The sequence below is a fragment of the Dasypus novemcinctus genome, chromosome 9 (genome assembly GCF_030445035.2).
Source record: "Dasypus novemcinctus isolate mDasNov1 chromosome 9, mDasNov1.1.hap2, whole genome shotgun sequence".
In the NCBI taxonomy this organism is placed as follows: Eukaryota; Metazoa; Chordata; class Mammalia; order Cingulata; family Dasypodidae; genus Dasypus; species Dasypus novemcinctus.
The window spans coordinates 73154251-73174317 of record NC_080681.1 but is presented as its reverse complement, the minus strand read 5'-3'; the positions used below and the strand labels follow the sequence as shown (position 1 = coordinate 73174317).

General features: G+C 33.8%; 1 protein-coding gene across 2 annotated transcripts in view; it reads right to left on the bottom strand.

The window, feature by feature from the left end:
- Window positions 1-20067, bottom strand: part of OMA1 (OMA1 zinc metallopeptidase) — a 148609-nt gene that overhangs the window by 121724 nt on the left and 6818 nt on the right. The window contains exons 2-6 of one of the 2 annotated variants that reach the window (XM_058303507.2): window positions 12817-13335; window positions 10173-10401; window positions 7667-7840; window positions 7462-7569; window positions 4573-4701 (exon numbers count right to left, since the gene is read on the bottom strand). In XM_058303507.2, the coding sequence (XP_058159490.1) occupies window positions 4573-4701; window positions 7462-7569; window positions 7667-7840; window positions 10173-10401; window positions 12817-13316 (1140 nt within the window). In that variant the 5' untranslated portion in view covers window positions 13317-13335. The remainder of the gene's footprint in view (window positions 1-4572; window positions 4702-7461; window positions 7570-7666; window positions 7841-10172; window positions 10402-12816; window positions 13336-20067) is intronic. The other variant, XM_058303508.2, reaches the window with a different exon arrangement.

The following is a 20067-nucleotide window of genomic DNA, read 5'->3' as shown; positions in this document are numbered from 1 at the left end:
GCCCATTTGCTCAGTGTATGTCTTCATACATCAGGATAATATCAAATTAACAAATGAAAATTCTTAAAAGAGCTCTATTCAAATTGTTAAAAATTAAATATGCAGTTATATATGTAAATAAATATTCTTAAAGCCCAAATTAAACTAAGCAGGATGAAAAAGTCATAGAAATCTGATTATAGAAACAATTGGGAAAGGGCCTCCTCTTTGCAAGAGCTTTAAGGCAAGACTAGGTGTGGCAGAATCTACTAGGCTAGGGAATTAAGAATCAGTTTGCCTGGTAATTTCCCAATTTAAACCTTTTTTCAGCCAAAAATTTAAAAAAAAAAAAAACGAAGATTAGGTTAGTTTTCACATAAAAGGAAAAAAAAAAATGTTGATTAGTGTAACCTGGCAGCCTGCTGCCTCAGTCTCCCACTCCCGGGTTGGACAGCAGTGGAGGAGACCAATTTAGGCCAGTCCTATGGGCAGTGGAACGATGCCCAAGAAGGAGCTAAGTCAGTGCCATTTCAGCACTAAATTCTATTCCTTATTTGACAAAGGGGAGCAGGTAAAAAACTAAAATGGTTGGAATGTGATAGAGGAAGCAGTTAAATCACAAACTTTTGCCTGGGAAAGTTAGATCTCAGATAAGCTGTAACTTCTGAAGTATCCAATCTATAGAAAAACAGAGGAAGAGCTTGCATGCTAGGCTTAGGGGTATAAATTGTGTCGTTTTTCTTTGTTTGGGGCACCAGCCGTATCTGGCTCTGCGCCCCTTCTTGCAAGACTGAGAATAAATTCTTTTCTTCTCCACAATCTAGTGAGTCTTATTTTCTTCCAAAAGATTTCTTTCCAACAAAATAAAGGTAATTAGTGGCTCTATTAACAAATATCAGTAAGTAAAGGAAAATCCATAAAAACTATGGAGAGATCTTTCCTGGGTTATGATTTAAAAAATTAAGTAATTGTGTAATGTGTTTTAAAACCTGGTAGTCAGTATGCTTTTAAATTATTAATTTTCATAACTTAAACAAAGAAAAGAAGTTTTTAGCTTCCTATAAGGGAAAAAGAACATTCCTTGCATAAACTATTATGGTTTCAATTTTATTTAACTTGAGTGTAATCTCCCATAGTTAACTTATAAACTAAATAAACATATGTACGAAATCTTTGGAGTAATGAAAATTGTAAGTTCACATTGGTGAAATTAGGCTAAAGGAAAAAGATTATAGATATGCTCTCTTAAATAAATAGAGTAAATTTGTTTGGTTGGTAATTGTAATTTAATAAGTTTATTTAAACATGAGGTGGCTAGTCAATGTGGTTATAGTCAATTATAGCAAATGTCTATTAAAAAAAAAAAAAAAAGAGTTTGTAAAACATCTTCCAAACTGAAAATGTTTAAATAGCTCTAGTTCTAGAAGTCATTGTTAACTGAAAAACTTAGATTAGTATTGGTAGCAGAAATAACTTCGTGATAATAAAACCTATCTGAAGGCCACTGCAAAGTACACATTTAAGTAAATGGTAATAAAAAGTTATCTTGATTCTATTGGAAATATTCTGTTTTCATTTTAACAATGAAAAATAATTTTTTTCCTCTATTACTAAAGTAAAGTACCTACTGTTATCTTCATGGTAAAATTGTGTGAGTAAACAGTCATTTAATATATGGTATGTTGCATTAAATTGTTTAAAATATATATATAAAAACAGGGAATAAACTTTAACATTATCAAACTCTTGTGCATTCAAACCAGGCCTTGTATACATTGCATTTTGCCTCTCCATGTGAGTTACTGGCTAGGCTGGTCACTGACCCCTCAATTAAAAATATTTGCTATGACAGCCTCTGGTTCTGCTCCTGAAGTCGATGGAAACTACGTTGCAGTTTCAAGCTCCTGCAGCAGCCAATGATGACTCGGTACAGCCAAGTGTACAATGGATATTGCCTCCAGACTGGCACTATTCCACATCGCCAGAGAGCACTATGCACCAGGCTAGTAGAATACTGGAAAATCTCTCTAAGATCAAGGATGATGCAACTTGCTCACTTCATTGAAGAACATGCTAAGTGGAGCCATAATACCAGGATACTGTAAGTGAAACTTAAACACAATTGGCATTATGGCCTGCTCTCATGGAGAGATAACATGTAAAGTATTACAAACCTGAAACTCAAAACTAATAATTGCAACTCTGAATCCTTATGCATTAAGTAATACATTAGTTAATATTAAGTGCTGTACTTTTATCCTGTACTAAATACATGCCTAATAACTATAATGTTATCTTTTCTATTTTGGATCAAGTGCAGAAGTATATTAGACATGTTAAATTCCTGGTAAAATCATTTTCTAAACATTTAATAACATGTCTATAGAATAAGGTGGCAGTCTCAGCCAGCCTCAGTCAACTTCTGTATTCTACTGTACTCTGCTGTGTAGCAAAGGTGAGGCTTGCTTACTGATGGTGAGTCACCTATTGAACAAGTCAAAATTGCTAGAAATTGTACAATTAAAACCAAGGTGAAAAAACCTTTATTCTGTACTTCTGATCACTCCACAGGTGAAAACTAAGAGAATTTTCAACTTAGTGTTCTAATCCTGAGTGAAGCCAGTTGCCCAAGGAGTGCCAGTTGACCAGGAGCATCTAACAGAACGAATGAGTGCCAATCATTGAACAGCTTGGAACATATCTTCAGACAAAGCTAAATGTCTGTTGCAATTTCTCTCTAAAGATGAATAACTTAAAATATATATATATATGCTGTTCCCACCAGCTTTTAAGAAGTGCCATCTTTATAGGCACCTAACCTTGTCTACCTCTGTAATCCAATATCCTCTTTTAAAAATGGGTATTCCAATTTTTAATTAAGTTTGTTTCTTTCAGAGTGAACATCTTATTAACCATATGAAAACTTCATCCAACTTTGTACAGAATGCCAGATCCATCTTCCTCCAGTTAAAATTAATAAGAGTTTTACACCTTATTAGGCAATGACTACAGCCCATGGCCAGCAGGAAGCAGTTACAGAAAAGAGATGTCTCCCTTCAGCACCCCTTTTAAATTAAAGGTGTAAACTCTTCAAGGGTAAAATAAAATTAATAGATGGATCTGGAACCTCACTGGAAATCCACGTGAGTGCCAGTGGCAGCAGGGTAACTGCAGGAGGCCCCTACCCCAAAATTCTGCTGTTCAGAATGAAAAGTTCTAAACTTCTAAAAACAGTCCTGGATGCTGCACTAAAGACTGATAAATAATCAATCAAAACAACGAACAGCCATCCACCTCACAGCTCCAACAATAATTATGCCAAAGCTTAGCAAGTTAAACTTTGGCAAAGGGGGGGAATGATGTGGGCTATGGGTGGGAGGCTCTTTGTCTCTTAGAGATAACCTAAGCTGTTTAACTTGTGGGTGTGGAATGGTAAGAGGTTGCAGTCCTGCCCTTAGTGACAAAGGCAACGACTCCAATCCCAGGAAACAGTTTAACAATGCAAGGGCTATAAACTTTAAGTATTTAGGGGAAATGCAAACCAAATATGCTAAAAGCTTATCTAGAATGTCTGGAGTCCATGCTAAAAGCTTACCTAAGATGTGGAAGATATATATGCTAATTGAAGCCTATTGAGAACTGAAACAAAGAGACCATTTGGCCTTTCCTCTCTATATGCAAATAATTGAACTTCTCTCAAATTATACAACACTATCACTCTTTTCCCCATTAAGAACCTTTACTGCTATATAAATGAAACCAAATGACATGGCAACACTGAATAAAAAACTTAGTTATCCAATTTCAAAAGGAATTTGCCTCAAGGCATCAGAATTCAACAGTACCCAGATGTCACTCTAATGAGTGCTCCACAAATCATCAAATAATTAAATAACACATTATTCCTAAATAATCAAACCTCTCAGGATAAGAGGAAATACTTGGAGAAAGATGTAAAATAAAATAATCATAGTTAACAAAACAATTACCAAGATAGCAAGACATACGTTCATTAGTGCAATGTTTTGAACAAATGGAGGACTCTGGATTTTATGAGGTTATTATTCTTATACATAAACACTAAAGACAAAAGTTTACAAACACCTAGTAATTCTATCCTACACATATTTTTCAGGCCATTCACTTAATTGGGAGTGAGAAGGAGGAAAGAGTGATAAAGTAGCTTCAGCCAACTCTGTGCCCAAGAAAGTTTATAGGTTTTAAAAGATCCCCATTAAACTGCAAACATTTTTCGAAAGAAGGGACATTCAGTTAGTATACCACAGTACCATGAGAAACAGAAGTGAAAAGGTGGAAGGTAAAGCAACAGTGACCAATAAATATGAAAAAAAAAGAAAATTATCATAACCAAAAATTGCCAAGTCCTTATAACCCATCCATATCTATCATTTGAGATATGAGTATATCTTCAATTCATGGTCATATATATCTCCTAAAAATAAGAAAACACAAGATGCTAAAAATTAGTACCAATATTTCATGATAAAATGTGAAAATGTTTCTAATTTAAAGTAATATTAAAATATCCTCACCACAGGCCACTGTAAATCCAAGTTATTGTCCAACACTCACCTCCTGCAGTTTAGCCTGTATCCACTGGCCCAAAAGTGCCAAACTATCTCGAGGACAAATGGCCCAAATCATTGTGAGAAAAATCAGACCAAGGAAATCCAATAAATGAACCAAGCTAGACTTTTCTGCCTAAGAATAATCAAAATAATGAAAATTATATTTAATAAATTGAAGCAGTTTATGCTTATATTTTCTAGCTCAACAAATGTAACCACATCAAATAATTACATGTGTTTGACCTTCACCAACTAAAATTGGAAGTTCTATTTTTCTTCTATTTGCTTTATGCTTTCCTTTTCTGTTTTCCCTTTCCCTTGATACATATCACACATTCATTCATTTAACTAATGTTAACTAAGCTACTTATTCTCTTTCAGAACCAATGACAGGTTCATTAACCTACAGTTTCTTATATTAACATACATACTTCTCCTGAGTGACATTGCAACAACAGATATGGGTCATTATATATATGGCCATAACCTACAGAATTGAGTGGAGAGAGTGTAAACTACGTATAAACTATAATCCATGATTAGTGCCAATGTTCCGAAACACATCCATCAATTACAATGAATGTACCACACTAATGAAAGAAGTTGTTAATGTGGGGAAGGGTGGGAGGTTTGGGGAGTAGGGCATATAGGAATCCTTTATATTTTTTTATGTAACTTTTTATGTAATCTAAATATCTTTTAAAAATAAACCAAAAATATATTTAGAAAAATACATACAATCTTGTGAAATACAATTATCCCTACTTTATAGTCAATGAAACTCAGTTGGAGAGGTTAAGAGCATTGCTCAAATTCACACAGCTATTAGTAAAAGGGCCAGGAATCAAACACAGACAGCTTTAACTTTTAATAAAGTCACCACATCTTTCTTAAAATCAAATAAATGTGTTTATTATATCTCTACTTTTGAATAAAGACTAAATACTATTTCAGATATAAGTATAAGTTTAATTCACTGAATTGTTCATTGTCCATCATTAAATGTGATAATAAATGTCAATGTAATGTTGACCCTGTCATTACCTGTATGTATGAAACATGGCTGAAAACTAAAAAGATCTAGAATACTGCTCTTAACAATATAATCTGCCCTCACAAAACATATGTTGTTTCATTATAATAACTGTATGCCATGAAAAACAATTACAGAATTATTTTAACCTGAAAGAGTGAAACTTCAAGTTGTCACTATGCAAGATTAAGTTTAATAATTAATTATTAAGAGAAAATCCTAGTTATTAATTTATTAATGAGTGTAACTGCTATTGCACTGTCTTAGAAAACTAGAAATAAAAAAATCTACATGTATTTATGGAGCAAAGAAGACACATAAAAAGGCAAAGGTAATTAAATCAAAACTGAGAGTCCTAAAAGAGAAAATATGGTGTAGATAGTGTCTAAGACATCTGCCAAAAAATATTAACTGTTTTCTATTTGTTTTTGCTTTTAATGTTTCATCTGATTATTGCACTTGCACTGATACATATATAAAATACATATACTAATATATATATAAATAGAGCAACAATATGCTGAACTATGAAGCACTGTATTAGAGACCAGAAAAACAAATGTGCTGAATTTTAACACTTTTTAAATGTTAAAAATGCCCAAAATTTATTGATTTGCAGTTATGAAGCCATTACTTAAAAGATCTTGGAGTACATACAATGACACTATTTCAGCTGCTTAGAATATTAACTCATAAATATTTAAGAAAAATATATTTTAAACTTTCCTGTAACAGAAGAAATAAAGAATAGAGATCATCATTATTTATGCCTCTGAGAAGCACAACCTTAGCCCACTTTACTTTATTTAAATTCTAAAGAACAGGTAGGATGTAAAATGACTTTTAAGAAAAATTATTAACATTATCCTTTCTATTTAAAGTTAATATACTTGCATTTCTGATTTCACAATTCTTTCCCTATTTACTTTCATGTTTTCAACTAAAGAAATATAGATCTCTCTAATCTTTTGGACAAAAGAGCCATTCAGATATTTTAATGAACAACAATAAAATATCAGTAAAATAAATATGCCTTGATTTCCTGGACTCCCACCAAGTCAAACAGATATGTATTCAAAGGGTCATAAATCAACCTGAATTCTATGATCTACAAGAAAAGTATGCCAACAGCATATTAACTATGGTAAAGGAAGAAACACTGGACTTGCACACAAAAAACGTAAGTTAAAGTCTCAATTCTGCTACGTCATCACATTGGTCATGTTAAACTCTTTTTAAGCATTATTTTCCTCATACATAAAATAATGCCATTAAATACATACCTCATGAGTTTGGTATTAAAATTATGAATGAGAAGGTACATGTTAAAAAGCTCAGTAAATTATAAAATGGTCAAGTATATAAGGTACATGTTAAAAAGCTCAGTAAATTATAAAATGGTCAAGCATTAATTATATATGGCATATCATTCCAGACATTTCAAAAAAGCGATAAGCTATCCTTAGAGAATGAATAAAAAAGAAAAACTGATTTACCCACTCAAAAAGTAATATTACTTTCCTACAATTAATTTTCTGACTAGATTACAAGTATGTTAACAATTATGGAAAATTTTATGCCTAATTTGAAATAATTAGAGGTTGACAATAACTACTTTTTAGCAAAAGAGACAGATGATATAGATAGAATTTAAGAGAAACACTAATTATTCAGTATCAAATACCAAAGACCAAAGAAATCTCAAAATTGACCAATCACATTTTTTAGGTAACAGAATTAGGCAACTCACAAAAATTAAAATTCCATCTTTAAAAAAAAAAGATTCGGTTCTTTAAAAGACTTAACTTGCTAACTTAAAAACAATATTTCAACAACTGAACATTTATTTTACATACTTACAGCATGTCCAAGTACTGCATGAGCGATTTCATGGCCCAGAAGGAAGGAAAGTTGATGAATATCAGTCACACTATTTAAAAGCCCAGTGAAAATAAACATTTGTCCATTCTGCACCATGAAGAAAATAAGGCAAGCAATTAGAACACCATAAAAAATAAGGATGTTAAATTTAATGGTAAAAATTAATTTTAGAATATTTACTTACTGGAAGTACAAAGGCATTTGTATCTGGAGAATCTATCACATGAATAATCCAACTGATCTCAGAAATCCCTGGGATATCTTTATTGCATTCAATTAGATGATAAACTACTTCTTTAACCATCAAGTATCGAGAGTCTTTCTCAGTTAACATATCATTTTTAAATTCTTCCATCCACTGAAAGATTAAAAAGTATTCTTTAAGACAGATTTAGCACAAGAAAACTTTATATTGCTTCACAGAGAGTTATAAGTCTACTTAACATGAACATTACAATTTTTAAATTATATAAAAATCTACATATATTAAACACTGAAATTTCTCAAATTTGAATTATTCATTCAAACGCAATGTGGTTTCTCACAAATGGAATATACTATAACAGGTAAAACTTTCTTCATATAAATTGACTGAAATCTGCTCCAGGATGCATTCACCAAATGTAATGAATGTGCCTTACTCCTACATCATCAGATATAGGAGGAGTGGGGGTGGGGTAGGGAGTAGGGTATATGGGAACCTCCTATGTTTTCTAATGTAACGTTTTATGTGATCTATTTATCTTTAAAAAAAAAGAAAACAATAAATTGAAATAAAAATTTGACTCATCTTTTCTATTAGCCTATATAACAAATAAAATGCTTAAATATTATTTCTAACTTGCTAAGTATTTTATAATCGAATACAATGCCTAGAGAACATAAAGATATCATATAAAAAATATTTTCATAACCCATGAATAGAAAAACCACCTTATACTTGATAAGGCTAAACTTTCAGGCAAAAAAGACATGTCATTAATTTTAAAGTGTCTTAAGCACACAGACTACAAGGAAAGAACTGAAATTTCAGAACTAATAGACATATAACTTTCTCTGTATGATGCTCATTAAGACTAGCCACTATATGAAGATGCTTTTTTGAAGCTATATTCATGAGAGACCCTTTCAAGTACACTGAAAAAAATCAAGAATGTTCCTTGAAAATATTAATTTCTACAAAATGTATATTTATTTCACATATGAATAAAGAAGTTTTAACCATCTTCCTTGAAATATATTAAAATACCTGATTTTGTAGAACATAAATCTGAAATAGTCTTTATATCAATTAGCATTTTAAAAAGCACAAGTAACCAATATAAAACTACCTGAAACAAAAAAATTATATTAACCCTTCTGAAAATAAAACAAAGTTATATATCATTATAGTACTTTATAATACCCTCCAAAGGAACACTTTGACTTTTCAAATCAAGAAGGTAATAAATTTGTAGGTTAAAAATAAGAAAAAAGAAATATACACATATATATATATGCACACCCACACTTTAGCTTCTTAGCAATATGATTAGTAGAAGATGCACTAATTTAACATCAGGCCTGTCCTAATCTTTCTAGAATATTTTCCCCAAACTATCTCTTACTAGACTATATTCTAAAAAACATCTCTAATCTTGTATAAACTTTACAGGAAGAGAATGGTCTTTTCTTCATTAAGAATAGTATTTTTCATGACAACCATCATTACTTCTCTTCCTAATGGTAACTTACCATTGACAAATTCAGAAGCTCACTTGGACGGAAATGACATAAAGATCTAACCATGCCAAATTTGTCAAGTGAAATGACGAGAAATCATTTCAACAAACATTGAGTACAAAATGTTTAACTACTTAAGTTGTTAAACTATCCAAGGAGTTAAGATTTCTGATATTCAATTTTATTTTGCATTCAGAAAATATAATAAATTGCCAAAATTGATGTTGGGGAAAAACAGTATCTTATTCTATATTATTACTTTCAAGGTATAAAAATTCAAACTATAGATTCAACAAATATATAATAAACACCTACAATGTAAAGAGGAAAAGAAAAAGAAAAACACAAAGGAAAAAGAAAACAAAAAAATTTAAAATTTAAAAAAATTAAAAAAGAAAACCTATAATGTATACTGTGCTAGTACTTAAAATGTAAACAAAGCAGACAAGGTCCCTATCTCCATGGAGCTTAGTCTAACAAGGAAGACAAGTCAACAAGTAAATAGTTACATAAATTATTATTTTGCTCATGATAAAGTCCCTTAAGGAAAAGTATAGTATGTAAAGAGAAAATACAACAGAGATGTGACTGCAATACAGACAAGCATTAGGCACAATCACAGATGAGCTGATTCATAATTCAGTATGAAGGATATCCTCTAGAGGTTAATGTAGGAGCCCTGCATATCCCAGTCTGGATAGTTAGAAAGGTTTTCCTGAGAAAGTGATATTTAAGTTGGTACATGATGAGTGGGAGTTAGCTGGATGAATGGAAGAAAAGCACTACAGGCAGCTTTTTTATTTTTAACTAAGTGTGAATGATCTGCAAGGGCTTTTAGAAAAAAAATGCTAAATTCATATAAAAAATTCATATAAAATAAAAAAGCGGAAATCTTTCATATTCAAGAAACATTCCTGCTTTGAGTGATATATTAAGTAATCTAATTAAAAACAATTCTTATTACTTACTGCTTCATATTCCAGTTCTGCTAAAAGTCTGAAATGTTCTTTTGTCAATAATAGTAGCTTGCTCCTTCCTGTGACTGGACTCACTTCCAGATGAGTAAAATAAAACACTACGAATACCAATCCAAAACTACTGAAACCAAGGAATAACTTCCATTTATTCTTCCTTACACTTTCTTTAAATAGTTCCTTCTTGTTAGGAGGAAGTGCCTGCCACCATTTCCTTATGCCCCTAAAACAAAAAGAGAATTCAAAGTTCAAAATTCTGGCTTTTGCAAGTTAGAAGTTAAACTATGAAAAAGTAATCAATGATAAAGAGCTATAGTTAAAAACTCTAATGCTCATTGAATTTTCTTCTTCAACTATTTTAAAGGTAAACACTATATGAGGAGTTACTTTACTACTTTACCACTATTACTATAACTATTAGTTAACATTTATTGACTGTTATTCACAGGCAAAATACTCTTATTACCACATATATGTCATCTCATTTAATCCTCATAATAACCCTGCTAGAGATGAGGACACTGAGACATAGAATAGCTAAGTATATTGTCTAAGGTCACAGAGGTAATAAGAGAACCAAGCAAGTTCTCTGATTCCAAACTCTGGGCACTTAACCACTACTTACTTAATAAGGATGAACTGTCCAAATAAACATCTGAGGGGATGATAGTACAATAAATCTGTACCTTTAACCACTATTCTTCCCACTGCTCATCAGACTTCTGGCATAATCTGCAACGAGGTGCAGGGAAACCACCTCAGCACTGATGCTAGGAATACTGCTCAGGAGTAGTAACTCTACCATCCTCTCTAGATCATGAAAAAGGAAGGGTATTTAGAAGAGCATAAGCCCTATAAACAAACAGGAAATTCTGCAGATAATATCTGAAGATGTTCAAATTCTATCAAGCAACAACAGTCTTATCAGAGACATTTTTCCTTAGTGAGTTTACCTGTGAAATCCCAACAAAAATTTTAAATATATTCCGTCTCTGAAATGTATTTTATAAAGGTCTTACAGTATCTTAATTTTGTTAAGGGACACACTTGAAATGTCTTTAGACAAAGTGTTTCAACCCGAAGTGACATAAACCAAACTATGATGTATACTTATTTCCTATTCAAAACTTTATTATTATTTAATTAAATGTATGCAAAATATATCTAAAAATAAATTTTAGGTAGCTTAAAACATTAGCAAAAAATTTTTTTACTAACTAAATCATTAAAAGGGCTGAGAACCCATTAGAAAGAGCTAGTGTACCAAGAATCTAGGATAAAGTAATTACTCATATTGAGAACTAATGTAGGTATATTTCCTGGGTGCCAAAGTCAAATCATAAAAAAGAATACAATAAATTACAGAGTAGAAGCTCTCAATTTCAGAAAAAAGGAAAACTGGGTTTGTTAGTATAAAAGTAAAAAAAAAGTTAGAAATAATTTAATAGGTATCAAACATGAGAAAGCTTTATGAGGCAACAATACTTAACTTTAGCTTTCTCCAGTTTTTAAGATCAAATAAGAGAAAAAAGGATTATAGTGGAGTACATAAAGTACTATTTAGCTGTAAAATCACTAATTATTATAAAGGACTAAAAAGAGAGCAAGAGAAAATGAGGATGACTTGGAAATAGAATAGAAAAAAATAAATATTCAGGGTCTAAGAGTTAACTTGGCTAGAAATGAGCCTATTCTTAAATGAGCACTCAAAGTTCCTCATTCACGATTCATTGCCTCAAATTCCTTACTCTAAAAAGGAATACTTGTAAGTACTGTTCTTAAACCTAAGTTTCAACTGATTCTTCTGATTCTTCTAATAGGCAATCAATAGATGGATGCGGAATGTACCAGGAAACCCTCGTGTCCATGAATACCCCCACAAGATGGCTGCTGGAAGAACCTGTGAGAACCCCCTTTGATAATAAGATTTCCTCTGGAATAAAGGAGAAGCCCCAGATGTTCCCAAGCGGCCTTATCACTGGGCCCTCCTGGGAAACTGAGGGGTGGGGTAATCAATCAAAACAGCAAACTGGGATTCTTCCCCCTACATTAGCAAAGGGGCAGAATAATTAATGGTTTAAAAAGCAAGCACAAAAACCAAACTGGCCCAGTCCTCTCCTTTCTTCCCCCTTGCCTGGATTAGCACACAAGTAAACCTGGGGATTTGTAATCTCTGAGAATTATAATCTGTAAATCGGCCCTCTCTCTCTCTTTTCAGCCCCTTCCTCTCTACCTGGGACCCATAATCTGTTATTTTCTCCCATTTCTCTTCTCTTGGTTCCTTAATAAATTACTGGCCTAATTAAACTGGCTTGCTCTTAAAATTCATTTTTTGTAGCTTAGCCAAGAAACATAGAGAAAATCCAGCAACACGACCATAAATACAAGATCAATCTTTCAAAATGAGTCTATACAATATATATGCGTAATTTTTAAAATCATATTTCTACACTGTATATTACTATACAGCAAATTGCCTCAAGATTATTAAATCATAAATAACAAAATTGGAAAGAATCAACTGTTTGTATACTTCATTTTGAGCAAATACGGGGGAGGAATTTCTAATAAGTTTTTTTTTAATTGTAACTTTATAAACAACCTTCAATACAAACATTTATTTTTTTATGTATTTTACCTGCCTACAATAATTGCAATTAGCTTCTGTACTGGCTTAAGAATGATCAACAGAAGAGGAACCGGAGCAGCTTGAAATCGTGACGAAGTGTGGAAACTCCTGATATCTTTTATAAGAAAACAGCTTAGAGGGTGTAATACTGAAAGTGCAGGAAATACAGCAACTTCTTTTACCAGGAGCTGTCTTGAAAAAGAGTCATTCGATGCAGTATACTTGCGGGTAATCATCAAAATTTCCTTACTATTGGTACTAAAGAGACATCCTGTTCTTTTATTATTACAAGTCCTATGGAAATGAAAGTTTCCAGGTAGAAGAGTAAGCCTATCAAATTGATTTACTCTCAATCCCTGAGGCTGATTTATTATATGGTTCATTTGAACTTGATGACAGCCCTTTGAAGTTATAGCTAGTCTGCTACATTTTCTCCAGTTGGCCAAAGAATTAAATCCAAAGAAAATAGAGTTTCTTGTAGCAGACTGCAGTCCACAGATGAAGCTCATCTTTCTTTTGCTTGGTTATCTGAAATACAAAATATAAACTATAAATATCTGAGGGAAATATTGATTTACCAAACTGAGAATATAAAACTTACAAAATAGGTAAGTTAGTTGTTCCTTTAAATTACCTTGTGTTTCTACCCATCTCCCCTACAGCAACGCCCTTTAAGCAATACAAACCAAAGAGTATTATATATATAATATTCCTTTTACTCTATAACATATACTTCAGAATCTTGAATTTTTTCTTCACTTCATTTTTTATTTTTAGTTGAGGGATTCCATTTTTATTTTAACAGTTAAATTATGTGAGGAATAAGAATATGATTAGGGCGGCAGACTTGGCCCAGTGGTTAGGGCGTCCATCTACCACATGGGAGATGTGCGGTTCAAACCCCGGGCCTCCTTGACCCGGGTGGAGCTGGCCCACATGCAGTGCTGATGTGCACAAGGAGTGCCCTGCCACACAGGGGTGTCCCCCACGTAGGGGAGCCCCACGTGCAAGGAGTGTGCCCCGTAAGGAGAGCTGCCCAGCACGAAAGAAAGTGCAGCCTGTCCAGGAATGGTGCCGCACACATGGAGAGCTAACACAACAAGATGATGCAACAAAAAGAAACACAGATTCCCGTGCCACTGACAACAACAGAAGCAGACAAAGAAGATGACGCAGCAAACAGACACAGAGAACAGACAACCAGGGTGAGGGGGGAAAGGGAGAGAAATTCATCTTTTTTTTTTTAATTTTTGATTAGATTGAAACAACAATAAAAACATTATCATTTGGCAGTAACTGGGCCCAGAGGCATGTAATGAAATAGTAAAAGTTAACATGAAATATATTTTTCTAGGGAAACGGACTTTGGCCCAGTGGTTAGGGCGTCCGTCTACCACATGGGAGGTCCGCGGTTCAAACCCCGGGCCTCCTTGACCCGTGTGGAGCTGGCCAGGCGCAGTGCTGATGCGCGCATGGAGTGCCGTGCCACGCAAGGGTGTCCCCCGCGTGGGGGAGCCCCACACGCAAGGAGTGCACCCATGAGGAAAGCCGCCCAGCGTGAAAAGAAAGAGCAGCCTGCCCAGGAATGACGCCACCCACACTTCCCGTGCCGCTGACGACAACAGAAGCGGACAAAGAAACAAGACGCAGCAAACAGACACCAAGAACAGACAACCAGGGGAGGGGGGGAAATTAAATAAATAAATAAATCTTTAAAAAAAAAAAAGAAAAAGAAATATATTTTTCTAAATATAACCTTATTCCTTTCAAACACAAACCTAGTACTTATGATTGGGGCCAAGATGAAGTAACAAGGACCAGATTTACCCTCCTACCTAAAACAACTGAAAAACCAGACAAAATATATGAAACAATGATCTCAACACACTGGACCTAAGGCAGTGAAGTGATACCTGAGATACAGGGAACCAACAAGAAGATTATTACAATGGCTGCAGTTTAGTGCCTGGAGACAATATCCAGGATATGACAAAGACAGGGAACTTTGGCAGAGCTCAACAATCTCCCTAAATTGAAAAGATGAAGATGAATTCAAGCAGGCCACGGTGGCTAGAGCTCATAGGGCAGAGTAAAAGAGAAGACAGAACTGCACAGAGAAAGAACTCCAAAGATCTGCAAAGAATTCCCCTCATGTATTCAGCTGAATCTTGATCAAGGTATACATGTGAGAAAACTCCCTGCAGTTACGAAGAACCAAATGGAGATGAGAGGGAACAACATCCAGGGCTTACAGAGGGCAAAGTAGAGTGTGCCAGTTCTCACCTGTCAAAGTGAAAAAACCTTATAGTTCATGGGGCATTGGGTAGAATCCTGAGAGGGTTTTTACCTCACTGTTAAGGAAAAATTAGTGCTAGACTAAAAGCTGTTCTGATCCACCTAATAAAGCTTAAAAGCAAGACCCAAAAAGATCAAACTGTTTCTAAGTAATTTGACTACATCCTAGAATGAAGTTCAAGAAGAGTTATAAGAACACAAAAATATCCTGCACTCAACAATGTAAAATTTATAATTAAAAATTACCAAGCATAATGCAAAGCAGCAGGCATATGTGATCCATAACTAGGAGAAATACACATCAATGGAAACTAACTCCTAAATAACACAAAATTATAGCATTAGTATATAAGGATACTAAGTAGTGTTGTAATTATAATTATGTATTGAAGAAGCTAAAGGGAAAATTGAGCATGGTCTGTAGAGACACTGAAGATATTTTTTAAAAGACATAATTTTAACTTCTAGAGATGAAATTACAATGTCTGACATGAAAAACACACTGAATGAGACTTAATAGCATATTAGACACTGTAGAAGAAAAGATTTGTGAACTTAAAGATGTATTAATACGAACTCTCTAAAATGAAATGCAGAAAAAATAAAGACTGGAAAATAAAATAAACAGAGCATCAGTGACCTATGGGATAATTCCTAGTGACCTAATATATGTTTAACTGGAGTTCCCTAAAAAGGGGTTATGGGTGTTGAAAGAAAAAATATTTGAAAAAATAATGACCAAAAATTTTCCAAATTTGATGAAAACTGTAAACCTACACAAATTCAAGAAGTTTAATGAACCTCATATATAAGAAACAACAAAAAACTACTCTAAGGTATATCATAATCAGATTTCTTAAAACCAATGAAAGATAAAATCTTAAATTTGGTTACTTACATGAAATGGATAAGTTTTTTGAAAGACAAAAAGAAATACACAATCTGAAATAGCCCTATTACCTATTTTTAAGTTGTATTTATTTAAGAACATTCACAGAAAGAAAACTCCAGGCAAATATGGCTTCACTGAAGAATTCTACCAAACATTTCAAGAATTAATACCTATTCTACCCAAACTCTTCCAGAAATTGGAAAAGGAAGAATAGTTCCCAACTCATTCCATAAGACCAGCATTACTCTGATACCAAAGCCAGAAAAATACATATATTTTAAATAAGCTAACTCAACAATATATGAAAAGGCTAATACATCATGACCAAGAAAGGTCAATCCCAAGAATGCAAGGTTGGTTAAATATTCATAAAAGAATCAGTGTTACTCACCATATTAAGATACTGGAAAAGAAGAAGTATTCTATTGACACAGAAAAATGATTTGCTAAAATCCAACATCCACCCCTGATAAGAATTCTTAGTAAACTAGGACCAGAAGTGAACTTCCTCAACCCAATAAAGGACATCTACAAAAAACATACAATTAACAGCATACTTACTGGTCAAAGACTACTTTTTCCCTAAGATCAAGAGGGCAAGGATGTCTGTTCCTACCACTTCCATTCAATACTGTAATGGAGGTCCTAGTCAACACAATAGGACTAAATAAGTAAAAGGCATACAGATTAGAAATAATTACGTCAAACTGCCTTTATTCCTAGATAACATGATCATCTACATAGAAAATCCTATAGACAAAAAAGGTACTAGAATTAATGAGCTTATTAGCAAGGCAGCAAGATACATGATCTATATAAAAACAACTGTATTTCTATATACTAGCAAGTGACAGTTGCTGGACCAAAAGAAAAAGAAAAAAGTACATACTCTTTGATTCCAGCTCTCTCACATGAACTATACAAAGTACAGGGAGCAAATGTGGCTCAAGCCATTGAGCACCTGCTCCCCACAGGGGAGGTCCAAGATTTGGTCCCCAGTGCCTCCTAAACAACAAGCAAGCAAGCAAACAAACAAAAATAACCAACTCAGTACAGCCGATGTGGATCAGGGGTTGAATGCTGGCTTCCCACATAAGACATGCTGGGTTCAATCCCCAGCCCGGCACATCAAAAAAAAAAAAAAAGAGAGAGAAAATACAAACTAATCTATACTGACACAGAGAGCAGCCCCTGCAGGGCAGGGGTGAAGAGGGACTGGGGTAGAGTTAAAAAAGTTTTGGGGCTAATGAATATATTCACTATCTTGATTTGGCACTGGTTTTGCACATGTAGACATATGTCAAAAATCATCAAACTATACACTTTTAAATGTGTAGTTTATTGTATATAGATTACACATCAATAAAGCTACTGGGAAAAAAAACACTAAAAAGACAAAATACCCAAATGCAATAATGTGAACTCTGATTGGTTCCTAGTTTGAAAGAGAAAACCAGCTTTAAGACAGTAGGGACTTTAGGGGGAATCTAAATATGGACTTCCTTTTACATTATCCTAGGTAATTATTGCTTATTTTCTTAAGTGATGACAACACTGTAGTTTTATAAGTGAATATCTTATATCCAACTGACACCTGAAGTATCTCTTCATGATGTATTAACCTTACTTTCAAATTGTACAGCAAATATACACACACACAAAGACACAAAACTAATAGCAAAATATTAACAATCATTGCATTTACATTTTATATACATTGTGCACTTATTTTTTCAATATTTCTTAATATTCAAAACCTTCATTCATAATACAAGTTGGGGAAAAATATGTAAACTCAACTCAACCTAGGCGAGTACATTATCTATAAAGATGCTTCAAAACACCAATTTTAATAAAGACTGTTAACTATATATCAAACTATTTGAAAATTCAATTATTCTAAGTATATATAATTAATTTCAATGTATAATGTTAATAAAAGGCATACAAAGTAAACATTAACTCCAATTTAACCATTTTTTAATTACTACCAATTTCAAATTAAGAGAGTCCAAGTTGGAATCTAATAGCTATTAACTTTCTAGTTTTCACTTCCTTTCTTTGAACCAAATGGAAAAGCAGTAATAATAAAGTACAGTACCTCGTTAAGTGCTATACACCACATGAATTACCAAAGAAAGATATGCATGAGTAGGAAATGGTTCCAGAAGGAAACTATTACTTTTTCTTAAATTTACTGAAGTTCATCACTCATACATAAACATACATAAACAAGAAGTGTATAATAATAGTTGTGAACTTAGAAACAAACATATACATCATCATACAGGCCTCTCGTACCTCACCCTACCACCAATACCTTGCAAGGCTGTTAAATATTTTTAACTAATGATTAAAGAGCATCCAAAATATTACTACTAACCAAAGTATTTTTCCCCCAACTCACCCTATGATATTTATATCATTTATATATGAACATACATAAACAATAAGTGTATAGTAAAAGTTCTGAACTTACAAGCAAACAAACACATCATCATACAGAGGTCCAACACATCAACCCTCCACCAACACCTTGCATTGTCTTGAGACGTTTGTTACAAATTATGAAAGAATATTGTCAAAATCTTACTATTATAGTTCTTATCTTACATTTGGTGTATTTTCCCCCAACCCACCCTATTACTATTTTTTAAATATATTTTTTATGACAGAAGTTGTAAACTTTAAAATAATCATGCACATGTGCAGAATTCCCAAACAAAACCCTCCATCAACACACCACACTGTGGAGGAAATTTGTTACAGATAGTATCATCTGATTGTTACCATGTCCATAGTGTACATTTGGCACACATTTTCCATACTGCCCCATTATCAACATAATATATCTTTGGTATAGATGCAAGAACATTATATTATTGCTGCTAACCACAGTCCCTAGGTCATTCCAGTTGTATTTTTCCCATGTTTCTCCATATTCTCACCACCTTGCAACAGTGATATATATTTGCTCTAGCTAAAAAGGATATTCTTGCAAATATACCATCAACCACAATTATCATCCACCTCTAGGTTGACCATGCTATTCAGTTCTGAGACTGTTTTCTAGCATTCTCTCAATTAGCAATTTACTTACCTAGACTACCATTTTCAGCCACGTACCCATTTATGAACTAGTTGTTACTATGTGTTACCATCCACTTCCTGCATTTCCACACTTTTACAGTAAATCTAATTAAAACTTCTGCATATATTAAACATCAATAGTTCATCTTAGTCCTCCTCGTATCTCCTTTAAGAATCCACCACCTACCACCAGGTCTTGAAGATATTTTCCCTACAATTTCTTCAAGAGCTTTATGGTTCTTGCTTTTATTTTTAGGTTTTTGATCCATTTTGAGTTAATTTTTGGATAAGGTGTGGGACAGGGGTCCTCTTTTCTTCTTTTGGGAATAGATATCCAGTTCTTTCAGCACCATTTGCTGGTCTGTTCTGCCCGAGCTGTGTGGGTTTGACAGGCTAGTCAAAAATCACCTTTTTTTTTTAAGATTTATTTATTTTGTTTATTTCTCTCCCCTTCCTCCCCCCCACCCCAGTTGTCTGTTCTCTGTGTCCATTTTGCTCCGTGTTCTTCTTTGTCCGCTTCTGTTGTTGTCAGCGGCATGGCAATCTGTGTTTCTTTTTGTTGTGTCATCTTGTTATGTCAGCCCTCCGTGTGTGCGGCGCCATTCCTGGGCAGGCTGAACTTTCTTTCACGCTGAGCGGCTCTCCGTACGGGCTGCACTCCTTGCGCGTGGGGCTCCCCTACATGGGACACCCCTGCATAGCACAGCACTCCTTGCACTCATCAGCACTGCGCATGGGCCAGCTCCACATGGGTCAAGGAAGCCCAGGGTTTGAACTGCGGACATCCCATGTGGTAGGCGGACGCCCTATCCACTGGGCCAAGTCCACTTCCCTAGTCAAAAATCATTTGACCATACATGTGAGGGTCTGTTTCTGAACCATCAATTTGGTTCCATCGGTCTGTGTGTCTGTCTTTATGTCAGTACCATGCTGTTTTTACCACTATAGCTAGGTAATATGATTTAAAGTCTGGAGATTGGAGT